General features: G+C 47.9%; 1 protein-coding gene across 1 annotated transcript in view; it reads right to left on the bottom strand.

The window, feature by feature from the left end:
- The window catches only part of MB21D2 (Mab-21 domain containing 2), an 89,059-nt gene extending 79,066 nt beyond the window's left edge, over positions 1 to 9,993 (bottom strand). The window contains exon 1 of the mRNA XM_074962856.1: positions 9,546 to 9,993. Coding sequence (XP_074818957.1) covers positions 9,546 to 9,750 — 205 coding nt within the window. The 5' untranslated portion in view covers positions 9,751 to 9,993. The remainder of the gene's footprint in view (positions 1 to 9,545) is intronic.
- Between the last annotated feature and the right edge of the window lie 6,875 nt (positions 9,994 to 16,868).

Raw genomic sequence — 16,868 nt, 5'->3', positions numbered from 1 at the left:
ACACATTCCACACCAGCTCCAGCTGAAGCCAGGACTGTACTTTTAACTGTAGTTTGTAAGGAGCTTTGGGAACCTACTGCATAAGACCTAAGATTATTTGCTAGACCTTAATAAGTAGGTCACTTTGTAACCTCTCTCTGAGGCCAAGCCACTTGATCAGCACACAAGGAGGGCGCATCAGTGCCTTCCTCCAGTGTTTCTTTGAATACTTTCTGGAGCTTCTGGTCAGTAGTGCACGCCCTAAGCCAGATATGGCCTCACCACAGCCTTAGCAGAAAGAACTGCCCTACAGTGCCCTACTGCTCAAGACCTGCAGCAATGCAATGTGGAGTTGCTGTATTTTAGACTAATAGTACAGCAAACTGAAGTATTCTTCTTAAAGGTCATGATCTTAGTCTTCAAAATGTTATTCCCTTTCAACATTGCCTGGAACACGGTCGCTAGCAGTTCTGGGCCACAACTGTCATACTCCTGCAGTTACACCTCATTTCTGACATTACAACAGCCTGTAGAGACCCCAACCAAGATGACAGCCCCTTGCAGTAGGCCATACACAGACACACCAAGCCAGCCCGACACTACCAAGCCGAACAGGCTGCACAAGTAGAGGAAGAATTGTTATCCCCATTTTACAGACGGGCAACTGAGGCACAGATAGGTAAAGTTTCCAAAAATGCCCCAATCCCATTGAAAGTCAATAGACTCAGGCACTTACCCAACTAGGGTAGGGCTGGGAACCGAACCCAGGTTTGAGGATTCCCAGTCCAATGCCTTAACTACAGTCTATGAGGCAGTGATTCAAGTTGGTGTCATCAGTCTCCATTGTTCTGTGCCCGGAAGCCAGGCAGCACAGCACTATTAGCAGCCTCCTCTCCAAAGAGGCCTGGAAAGGAGCAGGAGGGAAGAAAAGCTAGTCCAGATCCCCGCCTCGTGGCTTCTGCATCTTAACATTAAGTAATCGCTCCTCATTCAGAGCATTGTACTTTCCGCACCAGCCCAATCAGCACAAAGTGCATGAACTGTACTTTAATTAATGCTCTAAATTAGACTAAATCATACTGTCTGACAGATGAAAGACAGCACATTAATAAGACCACTGTACTTTACTTAGCATCAAGGGTACCTTTGACGTGTGCGTTTAACAAATCAGTTCAAGGAAGGTTTGTTCCTTCTAATTTAAGCTACTGCAGAAGACAGAGAGGAGATCCACTGAAACAGGTCTTTGAAAATGAGAGAGGATGTATCCAAAAGGAGTACACGCAGCGTAGGGATCAGGCCAGGTAAGCTCAAGATCGCTGCACATACAGACCCGCAGATCAGAGTCCTGGGGCTGGCGGTTTGATACATCTGCCCAAGAGTCATTTCCCATCCACCAGCCAGCTGGGACAATTCATCCTCCCTCAGTAAGCAAGCTCTGGTGTGCGCACATCCACGCTGCAAGACAGCCCCCGTGCGACAGTGCCCATCACAGCTCCCCAGTTCTGCCTCAGAATGAGCAGCCGCCTGGCTCCGTCCCTCCCAATCCACTCCAGCCACACGGCCCCGTACACCTACAAACCGCAAATCGCACAGTGCCCCAGTAATTCAACTAAGGTAGCACATAACTTCTTTACCGAACAGAAGATTATTACATTTTCATTTATAATCAGAGGCTATTTAAAAAAACATTGCCCAGAGAGAGAGATGTATCTCCTTTCTAGATGAATGGTAGGCAATTGGTGGTGAAGAGTGGGGCAGAATTAAGGTGGGTTTTTTTCCAAAGTGTGCAACATGATTCCCCTCCCCCCGCCCCCTTCCCAATTCAGATCAAGGGGAGTTTAGGTCAGGAAGGAACTCCTGCTTGAAAAGAAGGGCTGAAGAATTGCAAAGGATATGGTTCTTTCCTCCCCAAACCATTAATCTCATTTTGGTAGTTCCATGATTTGTTTTAATGTCAGCTATGTATTCCAATGAACAGGCTAGCATCTATCGCTGCCGTCTCCTGGACACAATCAGAATCACTCAACTCTGGGGCATAGGCCCTATACTGCCAACAGTAATTTTCCTTAGGTCAAGGGGTAGGTATGGTGCTTGAAAAACCGTGGAATCTGGATTCTACCCCTGCTGCTGCCGCCATGAAGTTCCAAGTGGACATGCTGTCACTGTTTATTTGTATTATTCTACTACATAGGAGCCCTCGTCATGGCCCAGGACCCCACTGTGCTAGGCACTGTCCAAACAGAAGAAAAAAAAACGGTCCCCTCTCCCAAAGCTTATAACCTAAGTAAAAGGAGACAACAGATGGGTACAGATGGATGGAGGTGCACGCGGGACAGCACTGGTCAGCATGTGACACAGTGGCCTCGGCACACCAAGAGCCTAGCCACTGTCGTGTTGTTTGGAGGCATCCCGGAAACGGAGAGTTTCCAGGAGGAATCTGAAGGAGGATAACAATGTAGCTTCATGGATGCCTACAGGGAGCTCCTCACCAGCTTGCAGGTCAACATGGGAGAAAGCATGATGGTGCTTGCTTGAAAATTTAACAAGTGAGTGACGGAGGCTGAGATCATGGGCCGATCAGAGGCAAGAGCAGACATCTCAATACTGAACGAGCGATGATGGGTGGGGTGAGGACAGCCCGTGAAGAGCCTTGAAAGTGAACAGAAGTAATCTGTGTTTGCTGCGAGAAAGAGGGAGCCAGTGGAGGGATGCAGAGAGGGTGATATGCTCAAAGCCATAAGCTACGTACGCGATCTTTGCAGCTGCATTCTGAATGGATGAGCGGGGCAAGACTGCATTTGTCAAGGCCAGAGAAAAGGATGTCGTGGTAATTGAGACAGGAGACGAGAGCCTGGACAAGGAGTTTGAGCTGTGTGGGTGGACAGTAAAGGCTGTATCTTAGGGCTTGTCTACGTGTACTGGGGGATCGACGTGCAGCGATCGATGCATCAGCGGTCGATTTAGTGGGGCTCGTGAGGACCCGCTAAATTGACCGCAGATAGCTCTTCCGTCGACTCCTGTACTCCACCAGATCAAGAAGAGTAAGGGGAGTCAACGGGAGAGTGTCTCCCATCAGTATCACGTAGTGTGGACCCCGCGGTAAATAGATCTAAGCTATGTCGACTTGAGTTACGCTATTCCTGTAACTCAAATTGCGTAGTTTAGATCAACTTTTCTCTGTAGTGTAGACAAGACCCCAGAGACATTATGCAGACAGAATCGGCAAGATTTAGACACAACTTAGATACCACTTGTCCTTGGACTTGATACAGGGTTCAGTGATAGGGAAAACAAGCAGAGGTTTGGTGCCTGCAAAGTCAAAAGTAAGTGTTGTTCAAATCTGCCTTCCATACTACCCAGGTCTCCCCGGTGTTTGCGGGCTTGAGAGTCTGAGGAGGGACAGACAATTCTGGTTGTGGTCACTTGATAACTATGATGACTTAGTCCTGCCATGAGTGCAGGGGACTGGACTAGATGATCTCTCGAAGTCCCTTCCAGTCCTACGATTCTGTGACAAACAAGCTGCAATTTGGCTAGAGCGCCGTTTTCCAATTGTAAAATAGTTTTGAAGTGGGGTGCGATTATAGTCATGGACCCCGAAGGAAAACCTGCACATGGACAGATCTTGTATGGACCGGCAGAGACACTGCATGGGTCTGAATGTGTGAAAAGAAAACCTTCAAAGCTAGAATTAAATCAAACGTGTCCTCTGCAGTGATTAACAAGAGAAATGATGGCCAAGCTGCAGAGTAGAGCCCCCAGAAATGCCCATTAAGCTTCAGAGCTGCCACCAATAGCTTTCCTAGAGACATTTTTGCATACTAGAGAAAAAATATCTTCTGGGGGAAGTGTTTCCTAGAATTGCAAAGTTTAACCTCCCACCCACCCCCCTTCCTAAGCAACTCCACCACTTGTGTCAATGTTCCTTATTTCTGCTGCCCCTTTGATTTGGATCTACTAAATAAAACTAACCAGCTGGCTAAGAGCAAGTGGAACAACTTGTTTCCAGGCTAGAAATATTCCAAGTCTGCTAATCGCATCTGTCTTGTTTATGCTGCGTTCGCGCTAGGTGTTCATGCAAAGTCACGTGGAAGAGAAAAAAAACAAAACAATTCACATATCCTAGTTACCATCCTTCTGTAGGAACATAATTATCAATTGCCTTTAAAGCATAATTGGGCTTGGCAAGAATTCCCAAAATCCTTTACAAATATTTCCCCGGCCTTTAAGAACGGGTGTTGGGCAAGTTCTTGACAATCCTGCCTTGAGAATTTTTGTGCCCGGAAGACACATTCTTCGCTATTAAACTAAACCGCCTGCACCACCACCTAACGTTTCAAAATAGTAGCCGAGTGATTTCTCCAGCTCATTCGCTCACCTGTCTCAGAGGCAGGTAGGATAAAGCTTCTCAAGCTGACTTCACTGCACAAAAGGTGCAGGGTTTTATATTGAGATAAAAGAGACAAGCCACGTCTTTTAAATCTTGACTAGCCACATCCCAGTATTCCCCGGGGGGGGGGGGGGAGGGGAGGCAGCATAAGGATAGGGTTGACTTCAACTAGCTACATCGAGGTACGAGCTACCTATGCCTTGTTTCCATCAGGATTTTGTATTGGAGATAGCTACCATTTTCTGCACCCAAGGGACAGCCTTAAATATAAACCCAGACACTCAGGGCCTGCAAGGAGAGGGACCCAGCAAAAGCCAGAGACGAAGGATACTGCAGAAGAAGGTTATTTTTAACAGCTGTGCGGTATGTATGCAGTAGCACAGAGGCACATCAGCAAGGGGTGTTTAGTAATACAGACCTCAGAGTACGGTAGGCTCCTATCGTGATTGGCCTCTCTTGCAAAAGAGGGAGGAACAAAATCTTGACTCCAGAGAGATCATTCCACTCTGGTAGCTATTTCTGCTCCTCAGTACAGGACCAGAATCAAAGTCTCTCTCTCACCTACAATAGACAGTGGGTAACATTTCCGAGAGTGCTTAACAGAAGTATCTTTGAGCCTAAGGCAGGATCTACATGAGACAATTTTACTGGCCTAGCTGTGCTTGTTAGAAGCGAGTGGGGGGACGGGACCACAGGGTGTGGCAAGAACACCATTCTAACCAATATAGCTATGCCAACAAAAGCCCTGGTGTAGCTGCAGTCACACGGGCAGGAGTGTCCTTTCACTTGGATAAGCTGTCTCTCCCCTGGGGAGGTTTTCTGGTATAGCTGCCCCAGTACGTCTATCCCAGCAAGCCCTTGTAAATGTAGACAAGGCCAAAGGGCTCACAGAAAGTCACTGGGACTCAACCTGCAAACTCATATGAGCTGCTTTGGAAAATCTTACCCGCCCGACCACCTGCCCAGTGTCAGAGGGCAGAACAACCACCACCCTTTCGAACGCCCATGAGATTGTCAATAGACTCAGGCTGCAACGTTTGGACTTGCACGCACGCACACACACACACCCCTCCCACCCCAAAGCTGTGTGGAGCTGAGGTTTTGTCCCTTCCCTCCTGTGGAGACTAGACCTATTTAGGCAACAAGCAAAACGGTCTAGGTTTGTGAAAATGGCCTCACTAAAGGATCAACATGAGTAACCCCGCACCCCTTCTCTATATGGCTATGAGCAAGCCTACGCCCACCTGGAACAAAGGGACAGTTACAGATCTACTTAAGGCTGTCAGCACCCTTAGAAAGAAAAGAATCCAAGAGTCAGGACCCCTAAGAAAGAAACCACAGGCTAGTCTGAGGCAGCAACCGCAGAGCTAGCAACGTCAGAGCTCGGTTTCGTACTCAGGGCTCCTATTCCCAAGAGCTCAGCGTATGGTTTTAACAGTTCACAGCACATCTGGGCATCACGGCACGTTTTTATTCAGGCCCCAGAGAGGAATTAGCTGTGGATCAAGGAAGATTCTACGCAAAGGGCTGTGAACAAAAGAAGAACTGAACCGCTCGGGCGAACGTAGGAGGCAGCGATAGCCACAACTCCAGCTGTCCTGGAGCGAACAGTTCCGCCTTGGATGAACACCCCAATAGGACTATTTTATCTAGATACTAATGTGGTCGCCATCACAACAGTATCCAGGACACTTGTCAGGCGCTGAGCAATCATCATCACAACAGCACCGTGAGGTCGGGAACCACTGCTTTCCTAAACCTATCCACAGAGACCTGAGAGCGAGTATAAGCGTCTTGTCCAAGGTCTCACAGAAGTCAGTGGTCGAGCTAAAAGTTAGACCCTGATCTCCAAAGTCCCAATAGTACAAGACCATTCTTCCTCCCCAATTTTCCCCATTTAGGACCCTAATTATGCAAGCCCCACCCATCTCCATCACTTAACAGACAGAAAATACAACCATGCAGCTACACTTCAAACAGTCCTCAAGTGACGCTCAGCATAAACAGGGAAACGTACCCAGTAGGGGCTCCCCCGCGCGCACACTTTCAGCGCTACGTCATTAACAGGACTGCGAGCTCTTTGGGAAAGCGTCGAGTTGTGCCACCACAACCCAAACGCCTGCTCCATCTCGGTCAGAGCCAGAAGGCTGCAGCTACGAGCATCTTCCCTAGTGTTGGGGACACGGGCTGTTGGGACCCCGGTACCAGGTCTGAGGTAGCAGAACAGCAGTTCATTAACTCTTCCAGAGCTCAGCTGTCCAATAGCTACGGAGAAAAAGGGTATGGGACAGGGAAGTAAGAAATTCAACCTTTTAAATACCGATGCGAGAGGGTATTCTTCCACGGGGCCTGGGCCTGGAGTCCTTTCTCTGGCAAAATTCCTTCCACTGGAAGTGGTTTAATTTTGAAGATGGGACTCAAGCAAAACCTGCCCGACATGACGTATGAGAGAACATAGCTTCTGTGAAAACCCCATGTCAGTATGTAACAGCATGCTTCAGCCTGCAGAGTCGTACACGCAGCATTCTGACAGAAAGTGATTGATGTATATTCGGATAGATTTCAGACTCCACAATTACAGCTGAAGCAGTCCCCCTTGGGCATTATATGGGCAGTGAAGCTTTGTTAATTTGTGTAAGCACCAAATATCCAAGAGTTTCTGATCTATCCTGAGCAGCTGGCCGCCAGGATGGCTAGGAAGAACTAGAAGGTGTGGTGCCACGCGAGTTTCTGTACTCACACCCAATGTCTGCCTGGGGGAGGGGAGACGTAAAGGTGAAGAAAGGCTACAGTGTTCTCTTCTGCACGGTCTGGCAGTTCTGAAAGATGCTGTCGCTATTTACAAACCAAAGAGCTTTGCCGACAAGTTATTGTGAGGCGGTCGCTCATTTCTACTTGTTGATGTTTTCCCCACACAATCCCAGCTGAGAGGTTTGTCAGATCACGATAGCGGGTGGAACCCTGGCCTGTCTGGCGAGAATGGCAAGACTCCCATTGACTTCACTGGGGCCAGAATTCCATGCAGGGAGGGGTTGTTTTTTGTTTTTTTGTTTTTTTTAAAAAGGAAGCAGGAAAAAGAAAACCCACCCACAAACCGCAGTTATAACCCGTGCCAGGCAGCATTTCAGTGCTTTGTCCTTGTTCTCAAGCCAAAATTAGTGAGTTACATTCTCTCCAGCCTTACATGAAAAAGAAAAAAAAATATGAGGACTTGTGGCACCTTAGAGACTCACACATTGATTAGAGCATAAGCTTTGGTGGGCTACAGCTCACTTCATCGGAGGCATGCAGTGGAAAATACAGTGGGGAGATTTTATATATGCAGAGAACATGAAACAATGGGTGTTACCATACACACTGTAAGGAGAGTGATCAGGTAACGTGAGCTATTACCAGCAGGAGAGCGGGGGCCAAGGGGGGAACCTTTTGTAGCGATAATCAAGGTGGGCCATTTCCAGCAGTTGACAAGAACGTCTGAGGAACAGTGGGGGGGAGGGGAATAAACACGTGGAAATAGTTTTACTTTGTGTAGGTTTCAGAGTAGCAGCCGTGTTAGTCTGTATCCGCAAAAAGAAAAGGAGGACTTGTGGCACCTTAGAGACTCACAAATTTATTTGAGCACAAGCTTTCGTGAGCTACAGCTCATTTTATTGGATGCATAACGACACATCCACTCCCAGTCTTATTCAAGCCTAAATTAATTGTGTCCAGTTGGCAAATTAATTCCAATTCAACAGTCTCTCGTTGGAGTCTGCTTTTGAAGTTTTTTTTGTTGAAGAATTGCCACTTTTAGGTCTGTAATCGAGTGACCAGAGAGATTGAAGTGTTCTCCCACTGGTTTTTGAATGTTATAATTCTTGACCTCTGATTTGTGTCCATTTATTCTTTTACGTAGAGACTGTCCGGTTTGGCCAATGTCCATGGCAGAGGGGCACTGCTGGCACATGATGGCATCTATCACATTGGTAGATGTGCAGGTGAACGAGCCTCTGATAGTGTGGCTTATGTGATTAGGCCCTATGATAATATTGACTATCTGAATCCCAAAGCAAGCGTTTACTCATTAGCTAGTCATCCTAGATAACCAGAGTTCAGCAGGTAGACACTTGTTTAATGTAAGTACCGTACATTTATGACAAAAGAGGACGTGATCAGTTAGCGATTTCTGGAATATGCTAGCATCATGTTTTCATATACAAATGCAATATAGATTAATTATTAATAAATTGATTCTGTGCAGCCACACACATGCATATGTACTTTACCTATTTAGTTACGTATATTATGCATTGGAGAGAAAGAAAGAGACACACCTTGAAGCACAGAGCTATTTATTGACCCTACATTCTATTTCAATGGCTTGACCCCAGACTCTTAAATATCAGATAAAACTTTGAACCTGCCAAATATATGTTTCACTCTTCTGTCAGTTTAATGAAAAAATGCTCGTGACGCTGATGTAAACCTGAAAGCTTGATTTCAAGGTCCATTACAAAGGATCCTTTCCTATTTTAAAGGTTTCTGTTTAGATGAATAATTTTTAACCAATGCAGGGTAAATATTCATCAGTGACTGCAGGTGCAGTTAAAACGTTAGTCACTCTGCATTTCATCTGTGCTAACTCTTTTGTCATCCAAGAGCATGGGTGATTTAAGCAGTGGTGTGGTTTGCCATTTGTTTTAGTATCATTTAAGGATCCCCCACCCTTGATGAATCAAAGTTATGCGCAAACTAGAATTCTCCAGCGCAGCCACAGTCCCTTCCACAGGATAATGTATACCTTAGCAAGTTTTGCAACCAAGCCTAGAAACACAGCTCATGGGAGAGTGATAGCAACTAAACCATCTGGCTACAACTATACCCGTGACCTGCAAATATATCACTAGCCTCCAGACCTGAAAAGAACAATAAATACATACCGGGGAGCGCCAGAGTGGCCTCGCCTGACCCCCTCCCCTCCCAAAGCCACCAGTGTGCATCTCATTCAGCCCCACTCCAGCTCGGGGGTTGCACACCTATCGCCAGGAAGGAAGGTGTGTCATGCACTCGCACGGGGGACAGGAAAGAGAGTTTTAATTTAAAAAAAGGGGGGGGGGCTCAACCTGCCACAAATCAACCCCCGACCCCCATCCCCGCAGCCCGGGCTGGTCCGGAGCCCCCCACGCCCCCCGCTCACCGAGCATGGAGAAGATGAAGTCTTTGGCCGTGTGGATCTCCAGGGCTCGCTGGTCGTCGTACTCCCGCTGGTCGTGCTTGGTGAATTCCTGGATGAGTTTGTTCAATTCCTCCGTGCGGGCTCCGGACCTGAAATCGAGCTCGGGGCCGGCGGGCTTGCAGGGAGCGCCCAGGGGTCCGGGCTTGCTGGCGAGCGGCGCCGCCATCTTCGTGCACAGGAGACGCCGGAGCTGGAGCTGGAGCAGCAGCGAGCCTCTCTCGGCGGGCCCGGGCTCGGGGCTCCCCTGGCGGCGGCGAGCTCGGCAGCCCGAGCCTCCCTCCCCCCGCGAGCGGGCGAGCCGGAAACAATGTGACAGTCACCAGCGCGCAGAGCAACAAGCGGCTGCCGCTGCCGACGCGAGCCCGGCGGCGCCGCGGAGCCAGTTCCAGCCGAGCCCGTGCGGACGGCGGCGCCTGCTCCGAATCCAGCCCGGGGCGGGGCGCGGGATGCGGGGCGGCTCCTCCGGCCGCGGGGAGGCTCCGGCTCCGGCTCCGGCTCCTGGAGGCGCTGCTCGGTGCCGCTCGGAGCCGCGCCCTCCGCCGGGACCGGGCTGGCTCCGTGCGGCCTGAAAAGCGGGGCGGGCGCCCCCAGACCTGGCCCGGCCCGAGGGCACCGCCCAGTGTCTTCCCCAGGAATTGAAATGGGGGGGGTCAGAGCCGATGCGGGGGTGAGACTGTGGGGGGGGGCTCTATGGCACCCCTAGTAAAAACTGAAAAATGTTTCATAACCGTTTTATTAGATTTAACTCATGTTTTAAAAGCCTCACACAAATTAAATATGGGGGGGGGGGGGGAGCCTGTTAGTCTGTATCCACAAAAACAACAAGGAGTCCAGTGGCACCTTAAAGACTAAGGGATTTATTTGGGCATAAGCTTTCAAAAACCTCACTTCTTCAGCTGTATGGAGTGAAAGTTACAGATGCAGACATCGATATACTGACACAAGAAGGGAAGGGAGTTACCTCACAAGTGGAGAACCGGTGCTGACAAGGCCAATGCGATCCGGGTGGATGTGGTCCACTCCCAATAGTAGATGAGGAGGTGTCAATCCCAGGAGAGGCAAGGCTGCTTCTGTAATGAGCCAGCCACTCCCAGTCCCTATTCAAGCCCAGATTAATGGTGTTAAATTTGCAAATGAATTTTAGTTCTGCTGTGTCTCTTTGAAGTCTGTTTCTGAAGATTTTTTGTTCAAGTATAGCTACTTTCAAATTAAAGTCGGCTACTCAAGCCTTCTATGAAGCACGACATCTACATCCTTCTTGGTTTCTTGTTATAATTTTGCACAACTCTGTTAATTAACTTCTTGAATGCAATGCGTTCATCTTTGGTGGCTTCTTATGTGTCTGGTACTTCCATTCCTTCAAGCGATATGCTCATTAGTTCATTCACATAATCAGGCAGAAGGCGACTTCTTTCAGAACACAAAATTCTATTCAATGAGGCAAAAGAACGCTCCACTGTAGCCGTTGTGACTGGGAGGAGCAAGAGATGAATTCCTACTTCTTTCATCCCAGGAAACAGAGCACAAAGATCGGGTCGAGCCACTAGTGATGATAAAAAAGAGGTTGAAGTCAAATCTTCATTCATTTGTCTTATGATCATCCACTGTGTGTTCAAATTCTCTATTCCGTCCTGAGCACATGGCAGCCCCGTTGCTGGTAGTGCCTCACTCCACTCAGCTGTCGGTGTTTTATAGGACAGGGATCTGTAAAAGCTACGTAGTGGTTGAGCAGAATCTAGAAGTCGCTATTGTAGATTTTTAAGAATCAAGTCTGTGTACTTTTTCAGTTGCCTTAACAAACACTTCTTGTCCTCTTCACTTAAGGATTCAATATAAATGCCTTCATTCGTCAACTTCTGGACTGAAGTCTTTGCTTCTTCCAGTATTTTTTCAATGGATTGCTCTCTGATTGATCCAAATGTAGCTTCTATTGCTGAACAAAGATCTACTACTGTTGTAGCAGATGCCTGGATGGCATTGTTTAATGACCCAAGTGGTTTCAAGAATAGACTTGCAAGAGAGAGAATGGCAATAGTCTTCTCTGAACGTAGTAGCAAAAGTAATCCACCAGCCTCACTACTTAGCTCCATCCCATCTTGGTAGATACTTTCCAAAGTCAGTAATAATGGCTGGAGTAATTTTAAGACAACAGCCAGGGATCACTCATGAGAAAGCCAGAGGGTTTTCCCAGATTGGACTAATTTGAACTTCAGTCCCAGTGTATCTTCTATATTTTCCAAGATATTCTTTTTGGACTCTTGCTGAAAAAAGAATATAATGAGGACATTAAATTTATAGCTTTTAAAATGTCTTTTGAAGAGTCTGCAGCTCGTACTAGTGCTAGTTGGAGTAGATGGCCTCTGCAGTGTGTATAGGAGAGACTAGGGTTACGCTTTTCTCTGAGCAAAGCTTGTGCTCTACCATGTCTTCCAGAGAAGTTTGCAGCTCCATCAAATGCACAAGCAGCCATCTGTTCGGGGTCCCGTTGACAGGCATTTAACTCTAAGATGTGGGTTGTCACAGATGCAGCCGATGTGTCTTCTGTAATTTGAACATCTAGAAATGCATCTACTGGCCTACCGCTGACATCAAGATAATGTACACAATGACTTAATACTTGATGCCCATTTGCATCGGTGCATTTATTAGCCATGTATGCAATTTTTTTGAATGTGGTGAGAGAGGTCTTCACTTTTTCAACTGTTGAATCTTTCACTGTTGCACCACATGCGTCTAGCCAGTCAGTTGAGTTTCTTGCAGAAAGATAGTGAGCATTTGCTGGTCTTGTTTGGAACCAGTGTTCCACTTCAGGATGAACAAGTGACAATGCACTTAACATTGGCCAACAGTTTGCAGTGTGTGGTAGGTATCTCTTGCTTTATAGAAAGTAGGATGCCACGGCCATGTTGGTTCGCATGAACTGTGTTGTGTCTCCAGCATTCTTAACAGCCTCATTAACACTCACCGGTGTTGTCCTTGGTCAGTGGAGACTCAGAGTTCAGAGGTGCTTTCACATGAGTTCACCTCCCAGGTCGGGGGCAAGAAGGCACCTTGCTCATTCCTCCAGCTGCTCACTGTTTGCTCTGGCCACTGTTGTTCGTTTTGCCACCGTTCACTCCATCGCTCTGTTGCCAATGGCCCTGCGCCGTCACCTTCTGCTGCCACCTGCCACTGTGACCTCTGCGAGTGGGTCTCTTGAGGTTCCACCCAGCTCTCCGTGATTTCAGCTGAGCTCTCAGTGGGGGAACCGCGCTGCTGGTGCAGACTGGGCCGTCTCTGCCACAGAAACACTGTCCCACAGCCGATCTAAGCACTTAGACCTGATTATCAGTGATTTCAGCTGTAGTGTTTCAGAGTAGCTGCCGTGTTAGTCTGTATTCGCAAAAAGAAAAGGAGTACTTGTGGCACGTTAGAGACTAACAAATTTATTTGAGCATAAGCTTTCGTGAGCTACAGCTCACTTCATCGGATGCTGTAGTGATCACTTAAAACAAAAGACTTTCTATGGACCCTAATCAGCTCTGTCTTTAAACATTGGAGAGGGGCAGGTCAAATCGTACTTGTGACTCATGCAGACCATCAAGCAAAACACCTGTCCCCATCCTCTCTCTTGATGCCCTCAATCAGCAGAGGCTCAGGACAGTTCTACTGCCCTTTACTCAGACAATAAGAACAACAACATGTCATTACCACCACCCCCCGCCCCACCCCCCCGCATTCAAGTGATTTGTAACCCAACCCCAGCCAAAATCTATCACTTGGGCAAGGCAGCTCTGTTTGCTGGATACCTGGGTAGATGAGGTGTGGATGTAGATTCAATCTGGTCCTGAAGCCTTTCCCCGCAGCTCATCACTAGCTGTCAGGGAGAGCTCATTTACACTTTGCTTACAAATCATCATTTGAAATTATTAGGTTGGCCAACATCACCGAAATGAATGCACTGACATGGTCATAAAAACAAAAGCTGTACAAGGAAGCTAGTCTGTATTCATACTTTTAAAATCTATTATACTTTTTCAGATACACATATTTTATCACACACTGTATATGCTTTTAAAGTGTGTATTAATGTTTCAATTTCAATTCAGATTTCCAAACGATCACTAAATTGGCAACACTGCATGTAACTAGTTCACAAAACTGGGGGGGGGGGTGTTGGGGAAATTCGGGGGTGAGGGGAAGGGTGTAGGGAAATCCCTGGCACCGCCCTGGCAAGGGGAGGGGTGAGCCGCAAGCTCACCACCGCCTGGGGACCAGCCCTGGCCGAGGGACTCGGAGATGGGCCCCAGGACTCGGGCTTGTAATTAAACCTCAGCCAGAGCAGCACTCTAGGGGGTCTCCCTCCTGCCACTAGGCCCCCTGCTAGTCGGGCCGATAGCCGGGGGCTCACCCGCTTCTCACTCTGGACCCTTTGGAAATTCCCAGGGGAGGCACCAGCCCCTTGGGAAATCTATGTGCTGTATGTATCCGGGGTGGCCAGACGTACTGCCCCTCCGAGTCGCATGAGATAATCTTCAGAAGTTCCAGAACTGGGCGCATCTATCCTGGGCTCCGGGCTTCTGTCCTGCGGCAGGGTGGTGGGCAAGGCTTCAGACTCGGGGGAGGCAGCTGCTGGAGCTCAGGGCTTCAGCAAGAGTGGGGCTGAAGCCCCGAGCTCTGGCAAGGCTGCTCCTGTGGGCCCTATCACCCTGTCATACTGTAGGGCAGAAACCCCAAGCTCCTCCCTGCCCAAGTCCGGTAGGTGGAAAATCATAGAACTGGAAGGGACCTCGAGAGGTCATCTAGTCTAGTCCCCAGCACTCATGGTAGGACTAAGTATTATCTAGACCAGCCCTGACAGGTGTTTGTCTAACCTGCTCTTAAAAATCTCCACTGTTTGAGATTCCACAACCTTCCTAGGCAATTTATTCCAGTGTTTAACCACCCTGACAGTTAGGAATTGCTGCAATTTAAGCCCATTGCTTCTCGTCCTATCCTCAGAGTTTAAGAAAAACAATTTTTTCCCTTCCTCCTTGTAACAACCTTTTATGCACTTCAAAACTGTTATCATGTCCCCTCTCAGTCTTCTCTTCTCCACACTAAACAAACCCAGTTTTTTCAATCTTCCCTCACAGGTCATGCTTTCTAGACCTTTAATCATTTTTGATGCTCTTCTCTGGACTCTACAATTTGTCCACATCTTTCCTGAAATGTGGCGTCCAGAACTGGACACAATACTCCAGTTGAGGCCTAATCAGCACAGAGTAGAGCAGAAGAATTACTTCCGGGTCTTGCTAACAACACTCCTGCTAATACAACCCAGAATGTTGTTCACTTTTTTTGCAACAGCATTGCACAATATGGGGGGTGAGGGGCTCCGTGATCTGCACTTTAGCGGTAAAAGAGCTGCACGTGGCTCACGAGCCAGTTTGGCCACCCCAGTATATAGAGAGAGACTGAAAAGAATTAATATTTTTTGCGGACCCCTTAGACCAGTGGTCCCCAAACTGTGGAGCATGCCTCCCTATGGAGGAATGTTTTGGGGGTGTGGTGGGGCCTGGGCCAGCCCCCGCAGAGAAGGAGCACCACCCAGTCCCACTCTGCCCCCAACTCTGCTCCAGCCCCAGCCCCTGGCTGTGTCTCCGCTCCTGGCCTGGGCCCAGCCATGACTCCGCTCCCAGCTGGGGAGGGGCGGGGACACAGACACATTCCATTACAGGTAAGGGGGGGCGCGAGAGGAAAAGTGTGGGCACCACTGCCTTAGACATAGTCCGCAGACTCCGACCACTGGTTGAGAACTGCTGTTCTATAGGACATTAGTGATTATTTGTATTGCGATAGTGCCTAGAGGGACAACTGAGCTCACGGCCCCATTGTGCCATGCTTAAAATCTAAACAGACACGGTGAAAGGTGGGAGACACCGGTGAAAGGACAAGATAAAAGGAGAGAGACACAGAAAGGGGAAGTGACTGATCCTAGGTCACATAGCAGGTCTGTGGCCAAACTGAGAATAAAAATCCCAGCCTCCTGGCTCCCTGTCCAGTGCTCTGTCCACTAGACCCAACTGCTTCTCTTCTCAATATATATTTTTAATGCCTAATTTTTCAGCCTGAGGATGTATTGCTCAGTCTGCTGTCCTGGGGGTTGTATGATCATCTGCCATGTACACTGTGCTGTTTACCTTGGTCCACCCATTGGGAGGATTGTGCTTCCTGTCTGGGAAATTCAGAAATATATGACATTGTATTCAGTTAAACTGCACCTTTATTCTTACAGCCCTGACATAAAACACTTAATAAATTATATCACCAAGGATACTGACTGAAAGCAAAGGGCCAAATTCAGTCCCCAGCTGAGCAGATGCATCTCCATTGAAGTCAATGATTGAGGGAGTCAGTGAAAAGCAGGAAAGTGGAACTAAGCTAAACCTAGAAAGGTAGTCAAGGTGATTTTCCCAATATATACCAGTGATGGGTGGAGGAGTAGGAGATGGCATTTAGATCTGGATTATGTTTAGGTTAGGGTGTTGGATCATATTAAAGAAGTTCTGTATTAAAATCACAAATGAGTTTGATTCCCCATAGTTTAAATTCCAGGGTATTACTAATTAAGAGGTCTCTTGGGTTTTGGTACTGTTTCTCTCCCTCTATGTGTGAAACTTGCAAGCTGCTAATTGCGTTAGTACATTCTAAGACAGAGTCTGTTCTCAAAGCAATTCACAGAGACTCAAAGCAATACTCTAACAACAGAAACAGCACCCAGAGACTCCCCGCCCTTTTGTTGTATTAACAATTGTGATTAAAATAGAGATAGAGGATGTATGTGGATGGATGCTTGGTGTGGATAATAACTGAATGATCAGGGAGGTGCCAGCCTAAGAATCCAGTGTCCATCGGCTGAAGAAGGCGTCAAGTGGAAATAACCAGAGGACCCCCGGAGGGCAGACTGGAATCCACCCAACAGCCTCAAGAATGGGAGAACCAAAGAACAAGATAACTTCTTGGAGCCGTCAGGAATGTGCTATCTGCTGATTGATTCAGCAACAGCATGATGAAGCAATTCCCATAGACTGGCATAGGAAGAAATTCCTATAAAAATAGACTCTTAAAAAGTGAGAACTTTGGGGTCTGATTCTGCAAACCAACTTCCAGGAGCATCAGATGAGCATCTGACAAGGCCCTGCTCCCTCCTCATGTCCAGGCCACCTGGCCAGTGGCTTGGCATGAGCAACTCTAAGGCTGGTAACTATGATGACAACCTTGCAGAACCTCTGTGTGTGTGTGTGTGTGTGAATGAATGTGTGA

The sequence above is a fragment of the Natator depressus genome, chromosome 9 (assembly GCF_965152275.1).
Source record: "Natator depressus isolate rNatDep1 chromosome 9, rNatDep2.hap1, whole genome shotgun sequence".
NCBI lineage: Eukaryota > Metazoa > Chordata > Testudines > Cheloniidae > Natator > Natator depressus.
Note: the sequence above shows the minus strand (reverse complement) of the source record. Positions and strands in the feature narration are given on the sequence as shown.